Below are 23,981 nucleotides of genomic sequence, written 5' to 3'. Positions count from 1 at the left end.
TCCTGCACCATTAATTAGCATTTAATGTTCCCATCACTTCACTTAACTAAATGTTTCTTCTAAATTTCTACATGACACCTTTCAGAAGAAAATTCCCACCCATCAGCCTGTTCCATGATCTAAAGACCAAACACCTTTCAGGAGTACAAAAGAAGTATTTAATAACAACTATCATTATTTTAGAAGTACAAAAGTGATGCTCAGTTTTAGGGTCACTTCACAGTTCCTATTCCCAGAAAGAAATGTGGGAAATGTGTGTATGATGGAAAATAGCAACCAGATTAACCTGATACCCTGATATGGTAAAACAAAAGACTGATTTACTTAAGCCAGGAGCTAGAGGTGAGACCAATCCATAGAAAACTGAGCAGTAAGTGTTTGGATTGCAATTTGACTGCAGCTGTGAGATACATGCTTCTTGATTTATAAGAATCTACCAAAAGATTAGTACAGACCAGGAATTCCACAGCTCCTATCCATCCCAGTGACTGCCTCCTCCTGCAGAGGACATACCGTTATTGTGGCAGGAAGGAATGAGATAAGAGAGAAGCACCAGACCCCTCCTCTTTACTCACACCAAATGCTGTTTAGAGAACAATGAGGAGTTTTACTTTGTTCTGACTCCACCAAGGTTACTGACAACATGGTCTGACTGCAGCACAGGGCACTCCATCCCTTTTCAGTGATGTCACTGCTCACACATGGGAAGGAACACTACAGCACAATGCTGGCACTTGAAACACGTGTGAAATAACATTTTAATTGAACTAATTAAGCCCCATAGGATTAACTCTTAAGTTTTGTTGTCAAAAAGCCTGAGGAGAACATTACTGCTTACACAACCCAATCACTCTTCAGATATTTCCAGGGAACCTCAGCCACAAGGTCTGTAGGAGCAAGAAGGATCAATGTGATGATCTGGGAGGTGGTGAGAATAAACGGATGAGAAGAGAACACACAGTACAAAAATCACCACAAAGCAAGAATATCATGCTTCACAGTGCTTCTCTTCTCTTTTACCCAGTGACAATTCTTGTCTAAATCCTCATGACATAAGACAGGCTAGTAATTCAGCCATAGACTTAGGTCTTTGAATGTCAGTGCTGTTTCCAACTTCATTTTAGAGATGCATTGAGCTGAGGTGGCTCTGAGGCAAAGCTGTTTCATCTCTGTGCTGATGCTGCTTCTGTCAAGTGGAGTCAAGCTGTAGTTGCACCACGTCTTTCCTGCCTCACCTGTTCCAGGTGCACATCAACGTGGGACACCAGTGTCAGCCTGGAGACATCTTCACCACAGTTCAGATCCTCATCGATAATCCTCCTAGGAAACACCAATTCTCAGTGCAGTGATGGAGCTACTGGATTGCATAGACCACAATAAACCAGAAATACTGTCAGCTGGTTAGGGCAACAAACATTTAAGGAAGTGATTAAATTAGAGTCCTTCACCAAAAGTAAGTAACAAATTCGCCAAGAGTCAAAGACACAAAACCTGGTATAAAAATTTACAACAATCTTTTCTACATGCTTTACAAATCAAGTTGAAATGAAAAAAGGAATTGCTAAAAACCTTATAATGAAGAAAACGAAATATTTTTTTTAAAGCTACTTCAAAATAGCAATTTTTTTCCTTCTTCATTTACCCTCAGCTACCTAATTTCAGTTATCATACAAGATACAGCATCTGAAGTTGTGCAGAGCACAATACTTGCTCAGCATAGCCTTGAAATGGCACATCTTACGAAGTTTAGCCTCTGAAACACTACCACAACAGAAAAAATAATATTGAAGAGGAAGTAGGTCATCTCTGTGCAATGCTTAAGCCTTACGCAGTTAAAACAATGGTACCTTTAAGACCAAAACTATTTTAGATCATTACATTAAAACAGGGCATCAATATTTACATTGAAGTAACGTGCTTGTTTTTAATACTTATGCTGCATTATCTCCTGCAATCTAACAGACAGAATGCATTCCAGGCTATACCCCAAAAGATTAGGTTTTGTGGTGGTGTTTTTTTCCCCTCACAGTCATTTCAAAACACTATCACTTCCACAATTTCTCAACCAGCTGCACTGTTTCCTTATTGGGCGACTTGTTTGGGTGATTCTGTATTACAGCAACATTCAAGGTTGCTTAAGTCACCAGCAGCCAAACATTATGAAGTGTCAATTGACATCAAAACCAAATCCAAAGCAGAGATGATAATCTCCCCATCTAAATACATATGAGGTGCTGGGTTATTATTTTTTTTAAAGAAACTGTGCAATAAACAAAATCAGACAGCCAGCCTGGTGACTGAAATCTGCAACTGTATTTGAGTTCTAACTAGTTTTGGTAAATGCTTCACCCACATAATCAGACCATGTCATGCTCATATATTGCTGGAATGACAAAAAGGGAACTGGCAGCAGGTCATGCCAGACCTCCTCTCTCCCTATACCACATCATTTAAAGGATTCCAACCCAAGGACAAACATACCTTTGTATGGAAATGACTTCAACTTTTTAAGGCTTCTCTTCCATGTTTATTCTATCTGCATGCATCACAGATTAGCATGTCCTAGACCAAGGCACTGCCAAAATTTATTGCCAGTGCCTAATCCTTTCAAGCCCTTGACTCCTACGCCTAAAACGTTCCAAGGCACGCAGTGATGACATTCCTGTTGCACAAATGTAGATTAGTGCCCAAAAAAACATCTGCATGAGGAAAGAGAAAAAAAAAAAAAAATCAGGCTATACTGGTTAACAGTGACAAAAAAAAGACACAAAGTTCAGCCCACATGAGAACACACCAACTCTCTACCGGTAACTCAGCTGTGACCAGTCTGGACTGACCAATTGGTAAGATGGGCTAAAAATGGATTTCAAAAGAATGATTACAGTAATGATCACAACTGGTGGTCTCTATGTGAAATGAAATGAAGAAATATCTTGGAAGAGATTAACAGTCCTGATGCAGCAAGATGACTGACTCTCATATTCCACCAATCAGTACACTGACCTGCTTAACTCTTGCATTTCCACTTACCTCCTTATCTAGCATTACATCCCCAGCTGTAGCTCTGCAGCAAATTTAATAAACATCTGCAACCTCTTATGACATTAGACATGCATTTACATACTCTTCCCCCAGTTCTCAACTACCTGTTATGCTTCTGTACCACTAAAAAAGCACCAAAAGACAGTATGGAGAAGCTGAGTGATGTACTCAGAGCTTTCTCTGACAGTGTATTCAATGAATTACTTTGCTTCATGTTAAACAGAAGCTCTCAGAATAAGGAACATCAGGTAACAGACTTAAGCCCTTTACCTCGCAATTCTATTCTTACCTGTTCAGTTTATTAAGCCAGTTCCTCCCAGAATTACACTTCAATACTGCAGGCAGCCCTAACATTTTTGTTACTATTATTGTTTTAATAACCCTCCCCCCTCCCCCACTCAATACACAATTTCATGCCTTTTGACTCAAGGAGCATAACTCATGATACAGAAAGGGTAAGATTTTCTGCAAGACTGCCTTCAGAAAGCTTCCCCACCTGGGGAAATATGCAAGTATGACCAATGTAAATGACAAAAAGGGTCACAGGCAGCTGGAGAGAATGAATGAAATAAAGAATTTCACTTTAAACCACAAAATGGCTTGGGCAAGTGACATGCACCACAATTACATTACTGAAAAGGTTCATTAATTCTTCAAATGGACTTTTCAAACAAGAACTCAGTCTAAGAAGGAAAGAGACATCATCTTTTAAAGCTTTTAAGACAGATTGATGGCAGAAAAAGGAAAAGGTAGAAGGCCCATATACGATAAATGCCAGCAAACTGCACTTTCATTGCTGTCTTCAAAAGGAGAAGCTTTTTTACTTGCTAACTAGAACACAAGGACTTAATCTGCAACCATTACAGCAAGTAAGAGTACATCCAATTAAGAAATCTCAGAGGTGACCTTGCATTAAAGGATAAAGGTGACAGTATTGTTGCTGTGTTAGGTACTAGGATACCAGGGTGCATTTCCCCTCTCATTTTCAATACTTCTACCCATCACACCTTCCAGTCATCAAGTCTACACAACTCTAGCTCTGCTTCCAGCCTTGAAATTTCACTCACAAAAGCAAAGAGCTCATAGCCTGATACAAACAATGTATGTAAGTGAAGAGGCTGAATGTAATGTTACTTAAAACATCACTTTCCCTGTTATTATGTTAAGACTGCCCCAAGAGGACCTCTCTTGCAAGCTGGTTATATCTAATTTGCCCTCAACTTAATACAAAACAAACCATCCAAAAACCCAAGAAAACATCTATTTAACTGCCTTTGGCAATACTGTGGAATTTATTTAGTGGTCAAGCAATAGTTGGACAAAAATTTGTATCAGGTCTTGAAGACAGACTGTATGAGAAAAGGTATGTATGGTCAAATATTTGACTTCAAGTGACTCGATTCTTGTTTTTTCCCTTTTGGAAGAGGGCTTTGCTGTTTATAGGTTTCCAGTCAAACCAGTCTCCCAAGAGCTGACACAGATCAGTGGATTGAAGCATGAAGTCTGTTGAAGCAAAAGCAGGCAGCAATACACTCATCTGGTCTAATGAGCTTGGCATTGCAGCTTTTCTACTCTAAACCTCTGGATTCCAATCTTGTATTTCAGCCACAAGCAAAACAACCTTGGACAACATCATGTTGTCTGCATGCAACTCCTCTGCTCCCCCTAAACCAGCACAAGCCATTGCAGCAACTTGAGTGAACAGGCTGTTTAAGGCAAACCAGAATGGGAAAGTAAGACCAGACATCTTTCCCTCAGAAAAAATCAAACTTGCGTAAGCTGGTTGAGAGACATGGTGTGGAATGCATGCTAGTTTATGCAGTAGCAGTGATAATTATTTGTGAGTACATCAGTATAGATTTTTATTTATTCTTCCATGTAATGCTATGTGTCTCTTTCTTCACAGATATTGCACCTGCCCACTGCCTCCTCTCTTCATTGACAGCAAACTGGATGTAAATGTGATTTACTTACATCACAATGTCACATGTTCCTTGCCAGTTAATGAGTCTGAAATTGTCAGCCTAAGGGTGTCTGAGATCTTCATTTTACTTTTCTGTTCAGCTTCCAGAAAAAAATGGTCAAGGAAAGGGAGGTTAAGAGTTGATATGAGATTCCCGAGTTCTTCTCACTGGCAGAGGGTTTGTCTTTGGGCAACTTCTAGAAAAGAAGTGTCCAGTAGATCCTTCTATGCAGATTTGTGGACTGCTGTACTTCTGCAGCAGACATACTGGAAGGAAAAGGCAGGTTAAAGAAACATCCAGACTACACACCCTCTGCTCTCCTGGCAACTCTGCCCAAGGAGCCATTAACAACAAAAGAACTGCAGATTTCTCATAAAAGAGCAGTGTTAAAGGCTATGGACCTGTGATTCACGTGTGAAAACCCACTTCAAGCCAATCTAAAATGAGACATTCAAACTTGTAGAAGGTTTTAAAACATCCTCAAGAAGAACCTATCAGAGAGGACAATCAATGTAACTCTTTTGGGTTTTTTAGAGAAATAGAAATTGACACTATCCATTTTAAAATCCCATTTATACTTATCATCTCTATAACCAAACCAGTAAAAAACTCAAACACAGTTACAGGAAAACACAGGTTTACCTGGCATGTTTTTTGACATGGGTATATGTAGATCCAGAGTGCATCAATGAGTTTCTTTGAGATCTCTAAGCAATGAGCTAGGAGAGGCCCAAGTCTCCTAAAGGCAGCAGCAAAGCTGAAACTAAAGACACAGACCTGTGAAGAACAGAAATGAGCCCCCTATCCCCCTTCCCCCCAGAAAAAAGGGTTGGCATTGCTACTTCTTTGTTCATTGGAGAAAACAGAAGAGAAAAACATCTTCCTTCCAATGACAGTCCACTTACATCAGGTACTTGTAGCAACAACACAAAATACAGTATTTTTATGATTAACAAAATGACAAATAGGGTAACAGCTGACAGACGTGTTGTTGGCCATTAGGAAGGCATTGAAAATCTGGAAAACTGGAATTCTTCTTAGAAGTCTTTTCTGGTGGGCAGGAAGAAGAAAGGAGAATCTCTAATCAACACTTGTGTGACTTCACTTCAGAGAATTCCCCTATCAAAGGTTTGAGTCTTCAGATTTCCTGGAGGTTTAAATAGAAAGAGCCAAAGACTACAAAGATACCACACACCTAATCTTGCTCAGATGTACGTTACAACAAAGCAAGCAGATTTTTTTTTTTTTAGAATAGCTTCTGCAATTGCAGGTCACACACCTTCATTGGTACTGGGCAATGTGTGAAATTGTGAATATTAATGTAAACATTTACTCCAGTAACCATTATATTTCTCCATTATGATACAACATACTAAAATGAAGGTAAGCTAATCTTCCTCTGAAACTAAAGGCAACTTGCAAAGCCTTTTTGAACAGCACTGAGCACAACAAACACCTACACACTCTACAGTCACTTACATGAATTAATTTTTAACACCTGAATCTTCTTTTCAGCCTGTGGTGACATCTGTGCTGCCAACACGCAGAACCGCAGCTACACAGTTTTAGGTAACACTGATGCCACACCAAAAAGACATGCTGAAGATTTTTGAACTCTCAGTTACATGACCTCAGGAAGCAGCAGTAGTGAATGCCAATCAGAAATAAGACATCCCTGTTTAAGAGTTGTCTTAGAGCCTCCAAAATCAACACAGTTCAAGACATACATATTTTGAGTAGTTATGCCCTCTTCCATTAAGGAAATAACTCACAGCACCACACCCTCAGATTCAGCAGCAGCACTGGTATCAGCAGAGAGGCACAAAATAGATATGTCACCAGCTACCTCCAGAATTTAGATTCCATCTTTCATACAAGTTAAAGTGAGTAAGGAATAGGGCATAAAGTACCCTACAGCTATCAAAGTAGGCCACTCTAAAATTTGGAATTATTTCCCCTTTCAACTCTCGTGAGAACTCTTAACTTACTCAGTCATGATGTATTATTTACAGAGGTCTCCTCTACTCAGTTAACTTGAAATGTATTTTATCTACACAAACACCAATGAGGATGATTTATGCTTCCAATAAGTTGTACCTCAACAGACTTCACATAGCTACTTACTTAATTTAGGCATTAAGAAGCAAGCTTATAATTCAGCAAATCCTTAATAAAACCACTTAATGAATGGAGTAACAGTAACTAACGCATTTGCCCAAGGCCACAAAGTAATAGAATTGAAGCCAGTACTTTTCATAGACTCATGGAATCATTTCAGTTGGAAAAGACCTCAGAGATCATCAAGTCCAACCCTGATCCAATCACTGCCACCTTACCACTAAACCATGTTCCCAAGTGCCACATCCCCCCATTTTTTGAATACTTCCAGAGATGGTAATTCTACCATCTCCTTCACAGCCTGTTCCACTGCCTGACCACCCTTTCAGTGAATAAGTATTTCCTAGCATTGAACCTAAACCTCCCCTGGCCATCACCTCTTACCATGTCACTGGTTACCTGGGAGAAGAGACCAACCCCTGCCTGGCTACAACCTCCCCTCAGGTCTCCCAGACTAAACCATGCTTATCTTCACTTAATTATGAAATTATTATTAAAACGTGTGATTTGCCTTTAACTTCTCCTCAAGGTGAACAACATCAAATCCAAGAGACTCATTCTTGGTGCTTTCTGCTTAGAGTGTGGGAGCACATAATGCGTACCAATACACCATGATGGAGCACGTGGCAAGTATCTTTGAAGGATATTACACATACATACATACATTCCTCAAATGCAAAAAGTACAACTACTGCTGTCTTCACCCAGGGTCTCAAAAAAAGAAAAAGCAGTCATTCATGTGTTACTCTTTAAACTGCTTTGTTAGTAGAGAATAAAGCCAACTTTTTTATCTAATTCCTAGTGAAAACAAATGCTATGAGTTTTCTAGCACCATTAAAAATCTCAGTACTTTCAAAGCATTCCAGCTCTAGAGAAGGTATGGTCTGCAACAATATCCATCCATGTGACATCAAACAGATTTCCCAACCCAGGTCTCAGTTTGTTGAGATCCTTGCCAAAGTGATGACATGCACTGCCATCTTGTGTTATGGTTTAGAACTGAAAAAGTCTGAGAAGTTGGGTTTCACACATGCTTCCAGCTTCTGCTGTTTTAACAGCAATTTCTTCCCCAGCCACTGCTCCACATGAGGAGTCTCTTCAGTAACGTTTTATATATAGAAATAAAACTAAGATCTAACTCAGGCTGCAACAGATGCAAGCCTCCAAATTCCCAAGAAACAAAGTTCATTCTTTTCCAATAACTGATGCAGGTGTTTTCAAGAGCACAGTTTTTTAGTTTTGCAGGGACAGCTGGTGCTGAGTGGCATGGATATTACCTTTTAGGTTTACCTTTTAGCTGCTATTCCTCCAGCACAAGCAAACAAATCCATTGACAAACACTGCACTGACAAAAATAAAACGTGAATCGAAGATATTAATCCCTTCCTCAACTTTTTTTCTGAAGAAGAATAATAGAAGATGTCCCTGAACTATATTTTGAAGACAGGTATTGTTCTCAAAATCTCTTCTGCAACAGGAGACTAAGGGTTCCTTTACCTACAATGGCCGGGTATAAGCTGAGCAACTATAATCTGTACCAGGAGCACACATTGGGATAGGAGCTCTAGAACAAAAAAGGGATGTGAAGTTGTAGATGTTTCAGTGGTCTGCAGCCAACCCAATCCTGCCACATCCATGCCTCACAGGGGACATGAAAGCAATTGCTTGTCAAACCTTCCCAAGTCCCAAGCTGAGTGTAATGACATTGTCTTGCAATTCAGTCCCAAGCCCAGGGGGTGGATCACAGAAAAATATGTGACAACAAGCAGAAGAAAGAAAACTGTGCAACAGCTCTGGGAAAGGACATTAAATATATACTAAGTGGAAGATCCATTTTCTTAACAAAAAACAAAAAAAGACTGCCTTATAATTTGGGTATGGTCATCTAGAAGTAAAAAAGCTTCTGCTGTCTCTATTCTGAACAGAGTATCAGAACTTCTACAAGTGTGCTATCTTTACACAGTTCAAGCTCCTAGATCACCCATCCTCTTTCTCACTGGGCATACTATGGAACTGCAAACCATCACTATATTGTTAACCATTTACCTGACAGCAGCATCAAACCTGCCTACTTCACTACTGCACTGCTATTAAACTGGAAATGTCTGTATTACCTTGTTGCTCACAAATGATCCACTGAAATAGAAACATTACAGTAATTCACAACAGCTTAGTTCCAGCAATCAGGAGGCATCTTTCTTGCTCTAGCAGACAGTTTTTCCTATCATGTGAGTTGGCAAACAGAGAATATAGCAAAGCTGATAAACCTTCACTGACCGATTTTGACACAGCTGAAATTAGGTTTACAAATTTTTTGTATGTTTCTTTCTTCCCTTTCCCCACCCACACAGAAAAAAGCAAGACACAAGTCATCTGCCATACTAATGTATTCCATCTTTCAAAAAGAAAGACATGATTTTAATATTACTTAACAATATGTTAAAAAAGTAGCCAGTTAGGCTTCAGTGTTAATACAATTATACACTCTATAACAGATTTGATAGTGTGAGTACTGTTCTTTTTTAAATTTTCTCATTCTGCAAGTATTCTTACACAAGCTGGCTACAAGTCAGGAAGAAAAAAATCAAAACACAAATAGCGTAACTTGTACACTCTTAAACAGTAGATTGTGAAAGAACTGAGGGAATACTTGTCCCATAAGAGCCTCCTTTCATGAAGTCATGTCAGGAGAATTCTGGAGCAGATGAAAGCACAACTGACTAGGTCCATTCCTTTGTCAGGAGTCAGAATGACAAAACATAGCTAGATGCAGAAGTGACAGGAGCCACTGCAGGTGACGCAACCTAGTATTTTGGCCTCCACCCAAGCCTAAGCAATTTAAAGTCTCTGAGGCCAAGGCATTCAGAAGGAGATGGAAAAGAGCTATTGTTCCAACTCCAACGGCATACAGCTACAATCAAGTAAGTCTCACTCACAGACTACAAGCACACAAGCTAACAAATTCAGGTAGAAAGTGGCAATTTTTCAGTCCGCAAGAATTATCAGGCCAAAGGGTTCAGTGCAGATCCACACAGCACTGGGGACAAGGCAAGGCAGCACTGGCTCCAGACCAGATAAGCTCTCAGCACAGCAGGACAGGTAAGTGGAGTTGTCGTTCATTGATTCCTGCAGGGTTCCTCCCCTGTATTGTGTCATTTCAATGTGCAGCAAAAGTGGTTTTTTTTAAGCTAAAATTGGACCAGTTGATGGAAAGTCTCTGCCTTGTCTGTCTGGCAGAATCCAAGCAAAATCTGAAAAAAAAAAAAATAAAGTGAAATCAGTATACTTAAAATCAATCCACATGTGTTATCCCTCTTTTGGAGAGAAGCTCTCATTCAGAAAGACAAAACCTCTTCAAAAAACATACATAAACAAAAAAAAAATCACTTGTCCATCACTCAAATACATCATAAACCAGTTACTTTTAACACTACTGCATTATTAGAATTAAGTGAAGGAGGTAACAAAGAATGCTGCACATTCAGCAGCACAGAACCATGTTAAATGTCAACTAGAAACAGAAATGGCATTGCTGTATTCATCAACAATTTTGAAAGGGTAAGAAAGAGTGGTAGATGGTGGGTAAAGCAGCATCACCAATGGCATGGGGCACTGTGCTTCTCTTCTTAATACAGCAAAGCTACATTGGAGACAAAGACCTAGGGAAAGGAGGTCTCTAATACAGCAGATTTTCCAGCCCACGTGCCTGGAAAAAACAACCCTAGAACAAAAATCCTCTTATTTGCTTTCACTGACCACAGTTTATGGAATAACTCTGGAAAAAGTTGCCACATGCAGCCTTTCAGGGACTGTTAATCTGAGCTGTAGAACTTTATTGAGACAAGGTGTAGCTTGTGGAGGCTAAAGGCTGCATGACTGCATCAAAGCAGTGCAAACCTCTCTCTGGAAGGTTTCACTGCTTCTGTAGCAACTGAAAGTCAAAAAAGGGCAGCAGACAGAAGGAGCACAATTAAACAGGTACAGTGGAAGATTACAATCAGACTTATTTTTTTTCTTTCTGTGCTGGTTAGAAGCAGTGTGCAATATTAATCATGATGTCAGGGTGTAATTAAGGTATCCATCTATTATACCACTACAAAACATGAAGAGAAGATGATGAATGAACTACAAGCAAAAAATACGAATTCAGTCAGCTCATTGCCATGTAAGGTTCCTAGAACAAGCCATGCTACTAGCCTTCCAAGTATTATGCTGGGCATTACCAAATGGTAGAAAACCTAGGTATTAAAGGTGCCTTAATGGCATTAAGTATCTGTTTTTCTCCCCTAAAACAGCACCTTTCAGGGCTTTTCAGACACCTTTTTCTAAACAGGTATCCATAAAAAACTAGACAGTTACACACACTTCCTAACAGATGACAGTAAAGGAGCAGACTGCACCAATTAGTGAATGGGTTACAAAACAGCACGCTTTAAAGTGCTAATTCAGCTGGAATCACATTTGACAAATTTATCCCCAAAATTCAACTGCACCTATACAAATGTAATACACTGTTTTATTCATTCTACTGAGAGTAAATAACTGATGAACAGAGCTTCTCTATTTACTGCAGACAGTGGAAACCTGAAGGAAGATAAGAATATTCCATAACAAAGGCTTATACTGTATCAACATTCGCAGTATCTAACACATGCCATATTTCACCTGTAAAACCTGCATTTTGATTTTAAAAAAATCCTTTAGTTGGCACCACTCAGAAAAATAATTTTTAAGACTATATACCTGTGACCATGTACCTGTGACAATTTCATTGTCTTGGACATTGTAACTCCAGAAATAATCAGATATATGCATTTTGTAGCAATAATAAGCAGCAGTTGTACTCAGTTCTTTGCAAGACCCAGACACACCTTACATCCCAGGCTTGTAGTCTATGAAAATTATATAAATTTAGAAAAGAAATCCATACTGAAAGTCTTTTCTTGTAACAAATGGCTTGTGTTGCTTTGGGAAATAATACTGTTCAGTCCTAAATCATTTAATTGCAGGAAACCAAGTTGTGACATTACAGATTTGGCTACCATAATGAAAGGCTCACTAGATGTATTCACGGGGAACCAGCACAACCAGACACCACTGGAGAACAAATTCAAACAGATTTCAGTATTATGGAAGAACACGTGCTACACTATTTAAACGTGAGCTGTCTCCTCACATTTGAGGAATTTAGAGGTAACTAGTATCACAGAATATTCTGAGCTGGAATATTCCAACAAGGAATCATCGAGTCCAAATCTCAGTATGAGATCCCAAAATCAACCAAAAAATACAGAAGAAAAAACTTTCACAAGCATAGGTTTATATTATTCTTTTACTGTCACTGTACTAGGTCAGACAAGGCTTTGAACAACTTGTTTTAGTAGAAGGTGTCCCTGCCCATGCCAGGGGGATTGGAATGAGATGGTCTTTAATGCTCTTTCCAATGTAAACCATTCTATGATTCTAGGATAAGCATCTCCTCCTAAAGTCTGGCATAAGACATTTAGCCCACAGCTATACATCTCTGCTTAATGTACAGTATAAAATTCCCAACAAACACCTTCTGTAAACAAGGAAGAAAACAAAACAAACAAACCTCTCTGAAGTATCTGTTTGGAAACTTAAGCCTAATCACTTTTTTTTTTTAATGAAAACACTAATCAGTATTTGGCTTGTGTGGCTAATAAAGGAAATATTCACACAAACTTTGCTTATAATTAAAGGTAATTGACAATATTCTGAAGGCCTTGATGAGAACCTGGGGGGTCACATAGGTAATTCTGGCACTTGCCTCTGAGTTTGTGCTATCCAGCCATGAGCTGTGCCCACAGATCTGGTGACTGTTACAGTGTTCAGAATGTCAGCTGTAACAGGATTTGCTGTGTTACAACACAGGCTTTTCTGACAGGAGTTAGTTATTAACTTGGGGGTTGGTGTGGTGCTGTTTTTGCTTGCTTTATAACCACGACACGTGGAAAGTAGCAACAACAGCATTATGCACAGGGACTACAGCAGTTTACCTTTTAAAATACTCCACTTCTCGTTCTGTTTCATCCATTTCCACGCTGTCTAGATCAATGTCTTTGGGTAGAAACACATCATCTACAAAGAAAAAATGATGGCACTATGTTAGATTCCATGGGGAAGGTGGAAGGAGAGAGGAAGAAGCTGCATTGAAGATGTCTTTGGAGAACTGACTGAACCTCATAGACTATTCATTATTCACATTTATGCTGAATTAATACACACTTACAATTAAATAGACACCTCTTAAAACCCCTATATACTAGTATCTCTGCCCAGACTTGAAGGAGTTATACTGGCAAAAAAGAAGAGTTGATTTAACAGTAAATGTACTGATTGCATGGGCTCCAAAAGGTACCATAAACCTGGAATGCACATGAGTAACCAAATCATACAGAGGGCTTGATGAATCACATAGCTGTTTAATGCCTGAAATTTTTGGTCTTACTACTAAAAATGTAGCTCTAGAAGCATTTTAAACACAGTGTTTTTAAAGAAAAATACTTGGAAACTTCTGGGTTGTAGAGTTGCTGTACTCCCTCTGGGACATGATGATCAGGCTGTGTCTGCAAGAGTTTAAGTCATGCTAGCAACCATTAGACTTCATTAAAAAAAAAAAACCCAAATATTTAACACATCAATATGGCAATGAAGTCACCACAGAGCCTGTTGGTATAATGTACTATCTCAGCATATGGTTCTCTTTTGGACTTTAAAAAGCAATGCACTGAAATCCACACATTTTGTAGAAACCAATTTGAACATTTTCCTCTGGAAGTTTCTTTCTCCCTGCATATACACTCCAGTCTCATTTCTGAAGCAGCTTTACAATACATGTCAAAAAACAGATGAGACAAAGCAAGTAACCAAAACCACCATGAACACACCTGACTACAGAATCCTTGAGATTATGAGGATAGACAACTCATGGTAAAGACACTCGTGGTAGTTTTAAAAGTTGCGTGTATTTGCTATTCAACTTACTTCTGAGGAAGCAGAAAGCCCTACAAACACAGGGCTTCCCCAACACTCCTACCTTTCTTCAGCCCGTTTGTAACAAGAAGTAAAAATACTCTGCCAGAAGAAATTTCTTTAAGAAAAAGAGATCTCACCAAAAGTATATTTACTGCTTTAACACTTCATTTGAAAACTCAGTTAAAACCCCCTAGCTTTGTTTCCCTCCTTTCATGTTCTCTCAATTACCCTAGTTCTACTTGGTTTTTTTCTCAGTTCAATCTTTATATCTTTGCTAATTTGGTACATCAACCCTGTATCTTAAAAAAAATATAACTACATGAAAAATCATGTATTACAGTATCTTTCTTGTAGCTCTCAGGTTAGAACTACATAAAGTAAAAATCCAGTCCCAAGTCTATAGAGAACAGCACAATTTTTCCTTGACAAATTCAGAAACATGTCCCTGTATTTTTTCACATTTAAACATAAACTTTTGGAAATTAAAGTATACTTGACTTAAGCAGGAGAAAAAAAAAGATGGTGGGGGCAGGAAGGAACCTGCATTCTCCTACAGTTAACACACTCTTCCATATTTTCTCTTTCAAGTGTCTCCAGTCTTCTCTTTCTGATCCCAGTTCTGGAGTTCTGTCTTGCTCCAAGCACTGGAGTACATTCTTCTTGATAAATTAAAAGAGCCAAAACCCAAATACACCACAATAAAGTATGCACTAAGATGTCAGAGAAAATCGTTCCATACTGTATTGCTGCTTGACTGACATAGAATGGAAACATTAGGCATCAGATTTAAAAACAGAGATAGTGGGCTGACCCAATCCAACCACGAAATAACTTAAAAAAACCCCTAGCACTTCCTGCAACCAGGAATTAGCTTTACATTTTTATTAACAAAGCTTAACAAAAGTAAGTATTCTGAAACACTGGCAGAGAAGGCCAAGATATGAAGGTCTCCTGTCCTGCTGTGCTTACCAGTCAGAATGGCAGCAAGAACTGGTATATATTGAATTTATGCAATGTTACCACTCAGCTGCCAGGTGATCCCAGGGGAATGACCAGGTGCTCCAAGCAGACAGATGTCCACACCACAAAGTTGCCATCCCAACTGGTAGACCCAGTAGGGACCCAGGATGTGCAAGACTAAAGAGGTGCCTGAGAACAGCAATTTGACTATGGTGCTGACAATGCCAATGGGCCAGAACTGTGCGTGATTTTCAGCTCTGGTATTAGCTGTTGGATGTGTTCAGGCAAACAAAAAAAAAAAAGTTGGAAATACAATTATTCAAGTGCAACTTGCTTCATTTAACTCAATCTTCTACAGTTGTATTACTCCTGAGAAATAAAAGTAATTCTGTTGACTAGAATGAGTTAAGATGGAGAACACAATCAACTTAATCAACTAATTAACATCCCACTACAACTTTTCACTCTGGCAAATAAAAAATAGTAAATTAGTTTCTGTATTCATTTATTTACCTGTTGATGTAATTAATATAAGAAAGGAATTATTTTCACTGAAAAAATGCATACTTATACATGAATGACCATTCTTTGACTGAAGAATCCCCTTATTTCCCTTGCCTAAAGAGTAAGACCAACTTCATACTATACTCCTAATACGGTATAAGAAACAATCTTGCTTTTAAAGAAATTCAAAATAGATTTCAACATACTATTGAATTAAACAACATATTTATTTTAAGCAAGAAAAGAAAGCCAGTCTCCCAGAAAGCCTAAACTAAACCCCCTACAAAACCTACAGCATATGCTTATTCATTTGTTTTTAAAAGCATCCTCCACTTGACTAAAACACTATCCATCTCTTAATTGTTGAAATTCCAATGACTTTACTTTTCCTAACACCAGTTTTTCAGTTTCTCTGATTTACATTGGCAAGAATGCCTGAAGATAAATACATCAGACTTCTGAAATGAAATAGTAAAAACAGAACATAGCCCAAGTTCTTCAACATTCTTATGCACTTACCAATGGAATTGTTGATTTTGTCCCCTTTTTTCTTCTTGTTTTTCTTGTTCTTGCCTTTTGGTTGAGGAGAATCTGCAAGTATTAGCTTATTATTTTGCTGCTGTTCACTTGGTGATGGGGATTCACTTGTTACAGGTGCTTTCTCTTCCTTTACATGGTTCAACTGTTTTTTGTTGTTATTGTTTAATTTCTTCTCATCCTTTTTAGGTTCTGCAAGTGTTGGGAGCTCTGCTGCTTTTGCTTTGGATTCTATTTGGTTTCTGGTTTTAGTCTGAATCTCAGCTGCTTTGGGGGACTCAACAGGCTTTTTCACTTGTTCAACACACTGTTTGTTCATCTGTTTTAGTTTCTGTTTGCTGTTTCCTTCTTTATGTTGATGCATAATATCAAGCAGAAAAGAGAGGGGCTCATGCTGCTTTACACTGCCCTCTTTCTGATAAAGCAGCTTCGAGTCTCTAGTGTTTACAGGAGTGGACAGTTCACAGCCCGTCTCTAGAACTGGCCTCTGCTCTGTGTGATTCACATGTCTTGACAGTGAACCAGCTGAGGTTTCTATCTTTTCTGATTGCTCAAGGGTACCATTCTGAATGTCTTCGGGTGTGTTTGGGACAGGTTCCTTCGCTGCCTGGCAGTTCCTAGGGAGCAGGTCTGCCTTCGGACAGTCCTTACTTGTTCTCTCTTTCTTCTTTTTCTTAACAGCTCGTAACTGCTGAAGCTCTTGGAGCCGCTGCAATTCCTGTTTCAGTCTCTCTTCTTCCTCTTCCTCACGCCGCCTCTGCTCCTCAAGCAACTGGTGATGCTCCCTCTCCCTGGCTTCAGCTTCAAGTCGAGCTTTTTCTTCGAGCTGCAAAGTAACAATAGGTTTATTGAAAGTGACAAATATTTTGGAAATGAAGAGTTTTAGGGATTATTACTACTTTTCTTTATAAATCCTAGGATGTGAACATATGAACATACTTAAATCTGTAATTCTGCAGAGCAAGCAAATAAGTATACAAAGGCTGCCCTTTTAAATATATTACAGTCCTTTCTCTATTCACATTTTCTATGTTTCTGTAACTCATTCGACCATTGTTAATAACAAAAGATCAACTGTTGATCTTTTCTTCCCTACTGCTAAGCCTAACTTCACATTAAAGTTTTCTATAGCCACAAAAAATTCAGCTTCCTTCTCAAAGACTGTGTTTGTTTCTAAGGTAACTCAACCTTGCATTAGGTCCTATCATTTACCTTTTCTCTTGCTAAGGTAGCAGAGTTGTTCTGTTTCAGAGATCAGCAATGTTATGAAGAAAATCCTTAAAAACATTCTGCACCAAAACACTAAGCAAATAATAGCTATAATAGAAGTTGTCAAAAATCCTAAGGATGGCAGTTTTCCATTGTCAGCCACAGTTCATTAACCAAAACAAAGACATAAGGGATTTTGCCAGCCATTACTGCCTATGCCTAAAACTTTGTTGTGCAGCACTGATCTTGCATCATTAGCAAAATGAAACAAAGTCATACAATGAGAACAATCATGAGCATTTATTTTCTTGCACATTTAGAGGCGCCTGTATGGCATTACTTTTTCACAGTTACAGAAGTCATTCAAAAAATGAGAATGGCTCATGAGAATGACCCTATGAGAATTTTCCACTTCTTACACTCACACTGCACTGTAAGAGCAAAGTGAATTTTGCATTGCAAATTTTACAAAGTTAATTTTATTTATAAATAATCCACTAAACCCTCAAGATGCTGAATAGTGCTACAACATGAACATAAAGAATTTAACTTGTGAACATTAGGTCTTCCAAACCCATGGAAGCATTTAAAGAATGCAGAAGTAGTGCCAGAAGAAAATCCACAAACAAGAAAATATTTACAGTGTGATCACATAACATGCTTACCAGAAATTAAAAACATTCAGCAACCAATTACATTGTGCCTTGAACTTTATACTTATGGTTGATACTTGAATTGCTCTAAGAAAAGGTTTCCTGCCTGTTCCAAATTTAAAAAAGGGAATTTCCTCTGTTATTCCTTTTTCATATTTCCTCTATATTACCCTCAGAAAATACTGTTTCAAAAAAAATAATTTCACTATAACACATTGGAGTTTTTTAGAAATCTTTTTTGACAATTTTCATTTGAAAGCAACCTGTAATTTTTATTTCCCTGTCCCCTCTCTGCAGCTTGCCACTCCAGCTCAGGATAACTCTTTGTGTCATCACGTGGCACAGCACTTAACCTCTGTCAATCAGGACAGCAAGGTGCTCAGTGCAATTATTCTAAAAATACCAAATGCCTCCTCTCTCATAAAAGCACTGACCTATGTTTCCTGGCTTCCTACAGACATACTTTATCAAAACCATTATCCCAGTACAGAAACACTAACTTCCATCACTTTTAAATGTCAATGCTGCAAAACAATAACATTTTTAACATTTCTGATACTCAGAAATAACCTTCTGAAGTGTGGGAGATTCCAGTATAAAGCTGACTTGCACCAAAACACATGACAAGGGCATTTTCAGGAATCCTCCCAGTCTAGTACATACCTCCTCAGATAGCCCCTGAACAGGTAAGCCAGTTGTGTAAGAACAAACTGGCAGTGTACCACAAACCACACTTACAGCATTAGGATAAATCAGTATACACTGGCATACCTGAGGGGAGTTCACAGACTCCAAAGTGTGAGGTCTGGGATAAACATACTTTTATGTCTTACCTTTCTTTGCTTGTGCCTGGCTCGCTTGGCTGCACGAGAACTGCTTACAGGTTTGGTTTCAGAGCTGTTTATAAATTGTAGCAAGTCTTCCACCTTTCGATGGTCAACAACACTTTCCCTTTCAGAGATCTGATCTGGTTTCTTCGGCTGCTCCTCTTTCCTTTTTGTTAAACGTAAACGAAGCTTTTCTCGCATCTCTGCATAATTTCGACTGGTTGGTGCAGCTGGAGGCTAAAGGACACAAAACAGAACTTTAGTGACTGAATGGAAAAATTTCACTGACTTAATGCTTCGGAGATTTTGAAATTTCAAAATACTCTTCCTTCAAATAACACAGGAGGTCCAAACCTGACTATCAAAGTCATTGTATGTGAACCTAAAGTGTATTTAGCAGGAAACAGACCTGCCAGACTTGGTGCTGGCTTCTGAACTGTATTTTCCAACTGAAAGAACAGCTCATCTTGAGGAGAACGGCATGAGTAAGAAGACAAAGAAATAACCTTAAAAATCAAGAAAAAAATACTGTGACTTTTATTTCCTTATTCTCTTGTGATTGGTATGCTGTATTTGAAAATTTCAAATCAGCAGACGTTTACTCTGTTTTTATTTCCTATGAAATCTGTTTCAGAGGTTGGGCTACACAGGCCTCTGGGCTGTACCTGTGAAGGGCTGATTATCCTGCACTGAAGCCTGCCAGCACACTCTCCAGCAGAGTCCCATCAATAACTTAACACTGCTGCAAGTGGAATCCTTGCATCATGTTCCATATCTGTATTCCCAGCTGCTGCTCCTGCCTCTCAACTCCTCACTGCCTCTCCCCTCCTGATGCCTTACCCTCTCTGCTCCTGTACCAGACCTGGTGCCCATCTGTTCACAGCTATACCAGTTCAACTCAGTAAACCAGCAAAACAAAGCCTATTAACTTAAAAATCCTGTCACATTCTGCCACTTCAGCAAAATGAATAACTTACTGTGCAGTCAGGTAACTATCAAACACAAATCAAGCATGGACATAGTGGAAACATGCAAGGAGAAATGGAATGCCCTCCCTGGCCCCTTTAAGCCACAGCGCAGGGGCTTTTCATTCACTTGAAGAGCTAAGATGAAACTGACCTGATCAAATACATGGCAAATAAAGTGAGCTTTTACTTCAAATAGGAAAAATGCCAGCGACTCAAATTGTACCAGTGAACTGATTATGAAAACAGGCCATACACAGATTTACAAGTTAAGAAAAAAATAATGTGTTATATTTTAGCTAAGAATCTAGAGCTCTCTTTTTTCCTCCTTTTAAAAAAATTGTATTAAAGTGAATACTTTGAGGATTGCTATTTTTACAGATAGCAGACTAGCTCATAAATTGCCATAAAGATTTAAACTAATATCCTATATAAAGTGTACCTTTGCCCCACCTCATCACATTCATTGTAACTACAGTACTACAGACGAGTGAATGAATTTTGTATAGTAATTTAAATGGCTCAGTGCCCCTGTTTGCAGTTTCAGTCAAACATGACATCGATTATTCAAGTCAGTTGCTTCCTAAATCTCTTAGTCATTTTTACTGCTCTTAAATGCTTTGAAATGGAAAGGTTTATTTCAATCCTTCATTTCAAAAGGGAAAATTACTTTTTAACTCCTTTTACAACTTCTTGAATGAGTTCCAATGCTATCCCCTAAGATGCAGTCTGATAAATCACAGGCAACCTATGAGGAGCAAGTGACAAAAAAACAAACAAAAGCAATTTAAAATACAAAAACTTACTCCTCCATGGCCGAAGAACTCACAGTAACAGCAATCACAGTATTTTCCTTCTTTCTGATTTGTGGAAGTTGAGGTACTGGAGCTATGCTCTGAACAGCTATCTTCATCCTGGCTCTCCTCTCCATCATACTGCTGATGATCATACGTGTTACTGTTCTCACAGCGATGGCCCTCACAATCAGGATCACTATGTTAAATTTAAAAAAAAAAGCTTATAAAACCCTAATGATAATAAGTAAGGTACAAAATGTTATATAATAGTAATAATAATAACAACAATAATTATTATCATTATGATAAATAAATATATACATGTTCCTGCCTCTAACTGGAACAATGGTTCTCAGACTGGGAGAGCCACCCTAAAGCTTTCATGCACTATCTTGCAAATGGAGACATTCAAACCCAAGCAGTAGGATAAAACGATACACAGGAAAATCATCTACAAAAAACAAATGTAGTGATGCCCTGAACAAGCAGCCTAGAGAGTGAGTTTTGGAACAGTTCTTTCTGGCTCTAAACAGGTAAAGTATTTGAGAAGTAGTGACTCTAGCTTTTTAAAATGGAATAGTTTTGAAACTGCTGCCCCTCTTACCACCTGTAACATCAAGATTTCAAATGCAGCTGCAAATCTCCTGGTTTTAGACAGATTTTCAAGCTCTTGATTTAAATAAAAAATCCAAGGTCAGCTAAAACCTAAAAGTTCCCGTTACACTGCCTGCAATTTGATTTTGAAGGGGAAATACTAACACATCTCTTCAATAAGCAGGTCCATGGCAGTTGATTCCCCCAGAGCTCTGTGTAACTGCACACAACATTCCTACTGCCCAGGTCTTCTAAAACCAAGGTGATTTTGCTTCAAAACAAAGTAGTATTAAAAAAATCCCCTCTCTTGTCTATCATAAGTATTTCTTCGTTCTTATGTTAGAAAGGTGAAAACAGGCCATATTCTGCCTTATCTACAGAATAGGTATAATTCTTCTTTCTAATCTCACTCCTCCTCCCCAGAACGCAATCACTGCTTCTGGGTCTCTCTCAGTTCATTTTTTTTAACAAACTAAAAATATCGTGTTAGCACCTGGATACAATGATAAAAAGTTGGATTTCTACTGTGTCTATATTCAATTATCTCCGTGCACTAGATAAGAAAAATTCTTTACAAAACTGCAGTAATTTCTCAAGTATGAAAGAACAGTTACTTATCTTGAGATATCTTCAATAAAACCAGTTGATAACAGAAACAAGTATATTTTTAGAAGCATTTACCAAACTCTACCTAAATTTCACATCATCTTCCAAAAACTTACAGCAGCCAGGAGACTACATTCATAGCATCCATGATCACAGCCCCACAGGTCAGAGAGCTTAGAGCAATGACTCAACTGCTTTTCTGTTATGCCTCCACCCTTCAGACACATCAAAGGGCTGGCACCATTGTCATCCTGCCACAGTACATAACGATACCAGAAGACAGCTCCAAAGTCCTTCCCAGCTCCAAGACCTTTGAAAACCTTCGGAAATCACAAGAGCCTTCCATGCTAAAACCACTGTATAAATGGCAGGACTGATATCTAAGAAGTCATAAGTGTAGTCAGGAAAATGTGTCACCACAAGGCAAGTTTCAAGACCATGTATGAGCTCTTTATATTTTGAGCTAAATTACAAAGTAAGTTTTCACAGCTTTCCATTCCTGCTTGCCATGTAATGCCAAAATGCCAGAAAACAGGTATGTTATACAATAGGTTTGTGTCTCAGCAGCAGCAATCATCAACCAGTAATTAGAGTAAGAAAGAATAGTTTGACTTGCATATCCCAGGCAGTATTTCTGAGTGAGCAAACATTTGTTTTCAAGCCTTTAAATTCAGTAACTGGACTTCTCAATGGAAATCACATTTGAGAAGTCTCACACCAAGTTACATACTAAGTATCTGCATTTGGTTTCATTTGCTGAACACAAACACAGCTCTCACACCACAAGCAGTGTCAAAGGAGAAGAGGTATCTGAATTTTCATTTCCTTTCTACTGAAAACAAAAGAATGGCAAGAATAACAACAAACTTACCTGCAGACACTTGGTGGGGCACTTACAGAGCTGTCTGTGGTTGAAGTAGGAGGTGCAACTGTAGTAGGACAAAGACCTGAATGAGGATCCACAAATCCAGGGGCTGTTGCAGCAGTTTTGGGGAAAGAAGGAGCAGCAAGGTTTGGAAGATGTGGTGTGGAGGCTGGAGACAGTGCAGCAGGAGACAGTGAAGGAAGGGATGCTAAACTGGTAGGACTATTTCGTGGTGCAACTGGTGCAGAATGTCTATGGTCCTCTTTATTAATATTGTGGAACACTTCACCTAAATTGGTAGGAAAAAAGAAACCACCTACAGTTAAAAATAATTAGTAAGTCCCCCCCCATAAACTATCCATAAAATCATACAGAGTACTGTATATTCTCAGCTTCTATAAAAATCAGCAGTATTTCAACTAATTTCTATTACCAATTTCAAACGGTAACAACAAGATCTTTCACAAAGTTCTTCAATCCAGAAGTAGAGACTAACTCAAGAATAATAACAGCAATTAACAAAAATCATCAAGATGCATGATATTACTAAATTAAACACTTATACAGATCCTTAGAGTTAGCTACATGTACTCGAGCCACTTACTGAAGCTGCATGTGAGTTACAAATCCTTACCTATTGATGAAGGTCTCTTGGATGATACTTTGAACTGGTTGCTGCTTGACTGCACTGTAGTTGCTGTGCAGGAGACAGAAGAAGTGGCAGAAGAGGTTGCCATGACAACTTTATTAGCTTCCATAAAGGCATCCTGGAAATTGTACAGACACTTCTTCTTTGCAGCATTTTTCTTCTCTTTGCTGTCAGGAACTGCTGTGGTTTCATTGCTAGATGTAGCAGGAAGTGCTTCGGGTCTTATGTCTGAGAGTGCCGGTGCCAATATATCACTCCCTTCAATAGAAACACACGGATGAATTAAGAATCACATAATTACTGAAGTGTCTTTATAGGGTTTAGAATTACAGATTCAATAATTCAGATGCAGACATAGGATATATTGTTAATGTTGGCTTAGTAGGATTAGTGAAGGGAATCCTTCTTTCCCCCTCCATCCTCCCAAATAATGTAGCTATAAAAAATGTGCTGGGAAGTACCAGAGCAAAGTCACAAACCCTAAAGACAAAATTCTAAGAATGTTACTAAATGTGTTAACAAGTAGCAAATGTGCTACAGATCTCTTCATCTATTAATAATTTAAAAATTTTAACTGGGCGACATTTTACATGCTAAATATATCACCTCCACTATCTGAAATCCAGGTAGGCCATGACAAAATTGTAAGATGAAACAATGTATTCTTTTATCAATACAAAATTATAAACCAT

General features: G+C 38.6%; 1 protein-coding gene across 2 annotated transcripts in view; it reads right to left on the bottom strand.

Moving 5' to 3' along the window:
- Positions 1-9,493: 9,493 nt before the first annotated feature.
- The window catches only part of FAM193A (family with sequence similarity 193 member A), a 76,959-nt gene continuing 62,471 nt past the window's right edge, over positions 9,494-23,981 (bottom strand). For both annotated transcript variants that reach the window (XM_068188512.1, XM_068188513.1), the window contains 7 exons: positions 23,275-23,547; positions 22,647-22,929; positions 20,585-20,771; positions 18,820-19,050; positions 16,107-16,950; positions 13,145-13,226; positions 9,494-10,375 (listed from right to left, as the gene is read on the bottom strand). In XM_068188512.1, coding sequence (XP_068044613.1) covers positions 10,282-10,375; positions 13,145-13,226; positions 16,107-16,950; positions 18,820-19,050; positions 20,585-20,771; positions 22,647-22,929; positions 23,275-23,547 — 1,994 coding nt within the window. In that variant the 3' untranslated portion in view covers positions 9,494-10,281. The remainder of the gene's footprint in view (positions 10,376-13,144; positions 13,227-16,106; positions 16,951-18,819; positions 19,051-20,584; positions 20,772-22,646; positions 22,930-23,274; positions 23,548-23,981) is intronic.

This window comes from Anomalospiza imberbis, chromosome 4, assembly GCF_031753505.1.
Source record: "Anomalospiza imberbis isolate Cuckoo-Finch-1a 21T00152 chromosome 4, ASM3175350v1, whole genome shotgun sequence".
NCBI classification, from domain to species: Eukaryota; Metazoa; Chordata; class Aves; order Passeriformes; family Viduidae; genus Anomalospiza; species Anomalospiza imberbis.
The sequence above is the reverse complement of the archived record's forward strand: the minus strand, read 5'-3'. Positions and strand labels throughout refer to the sequence as shown.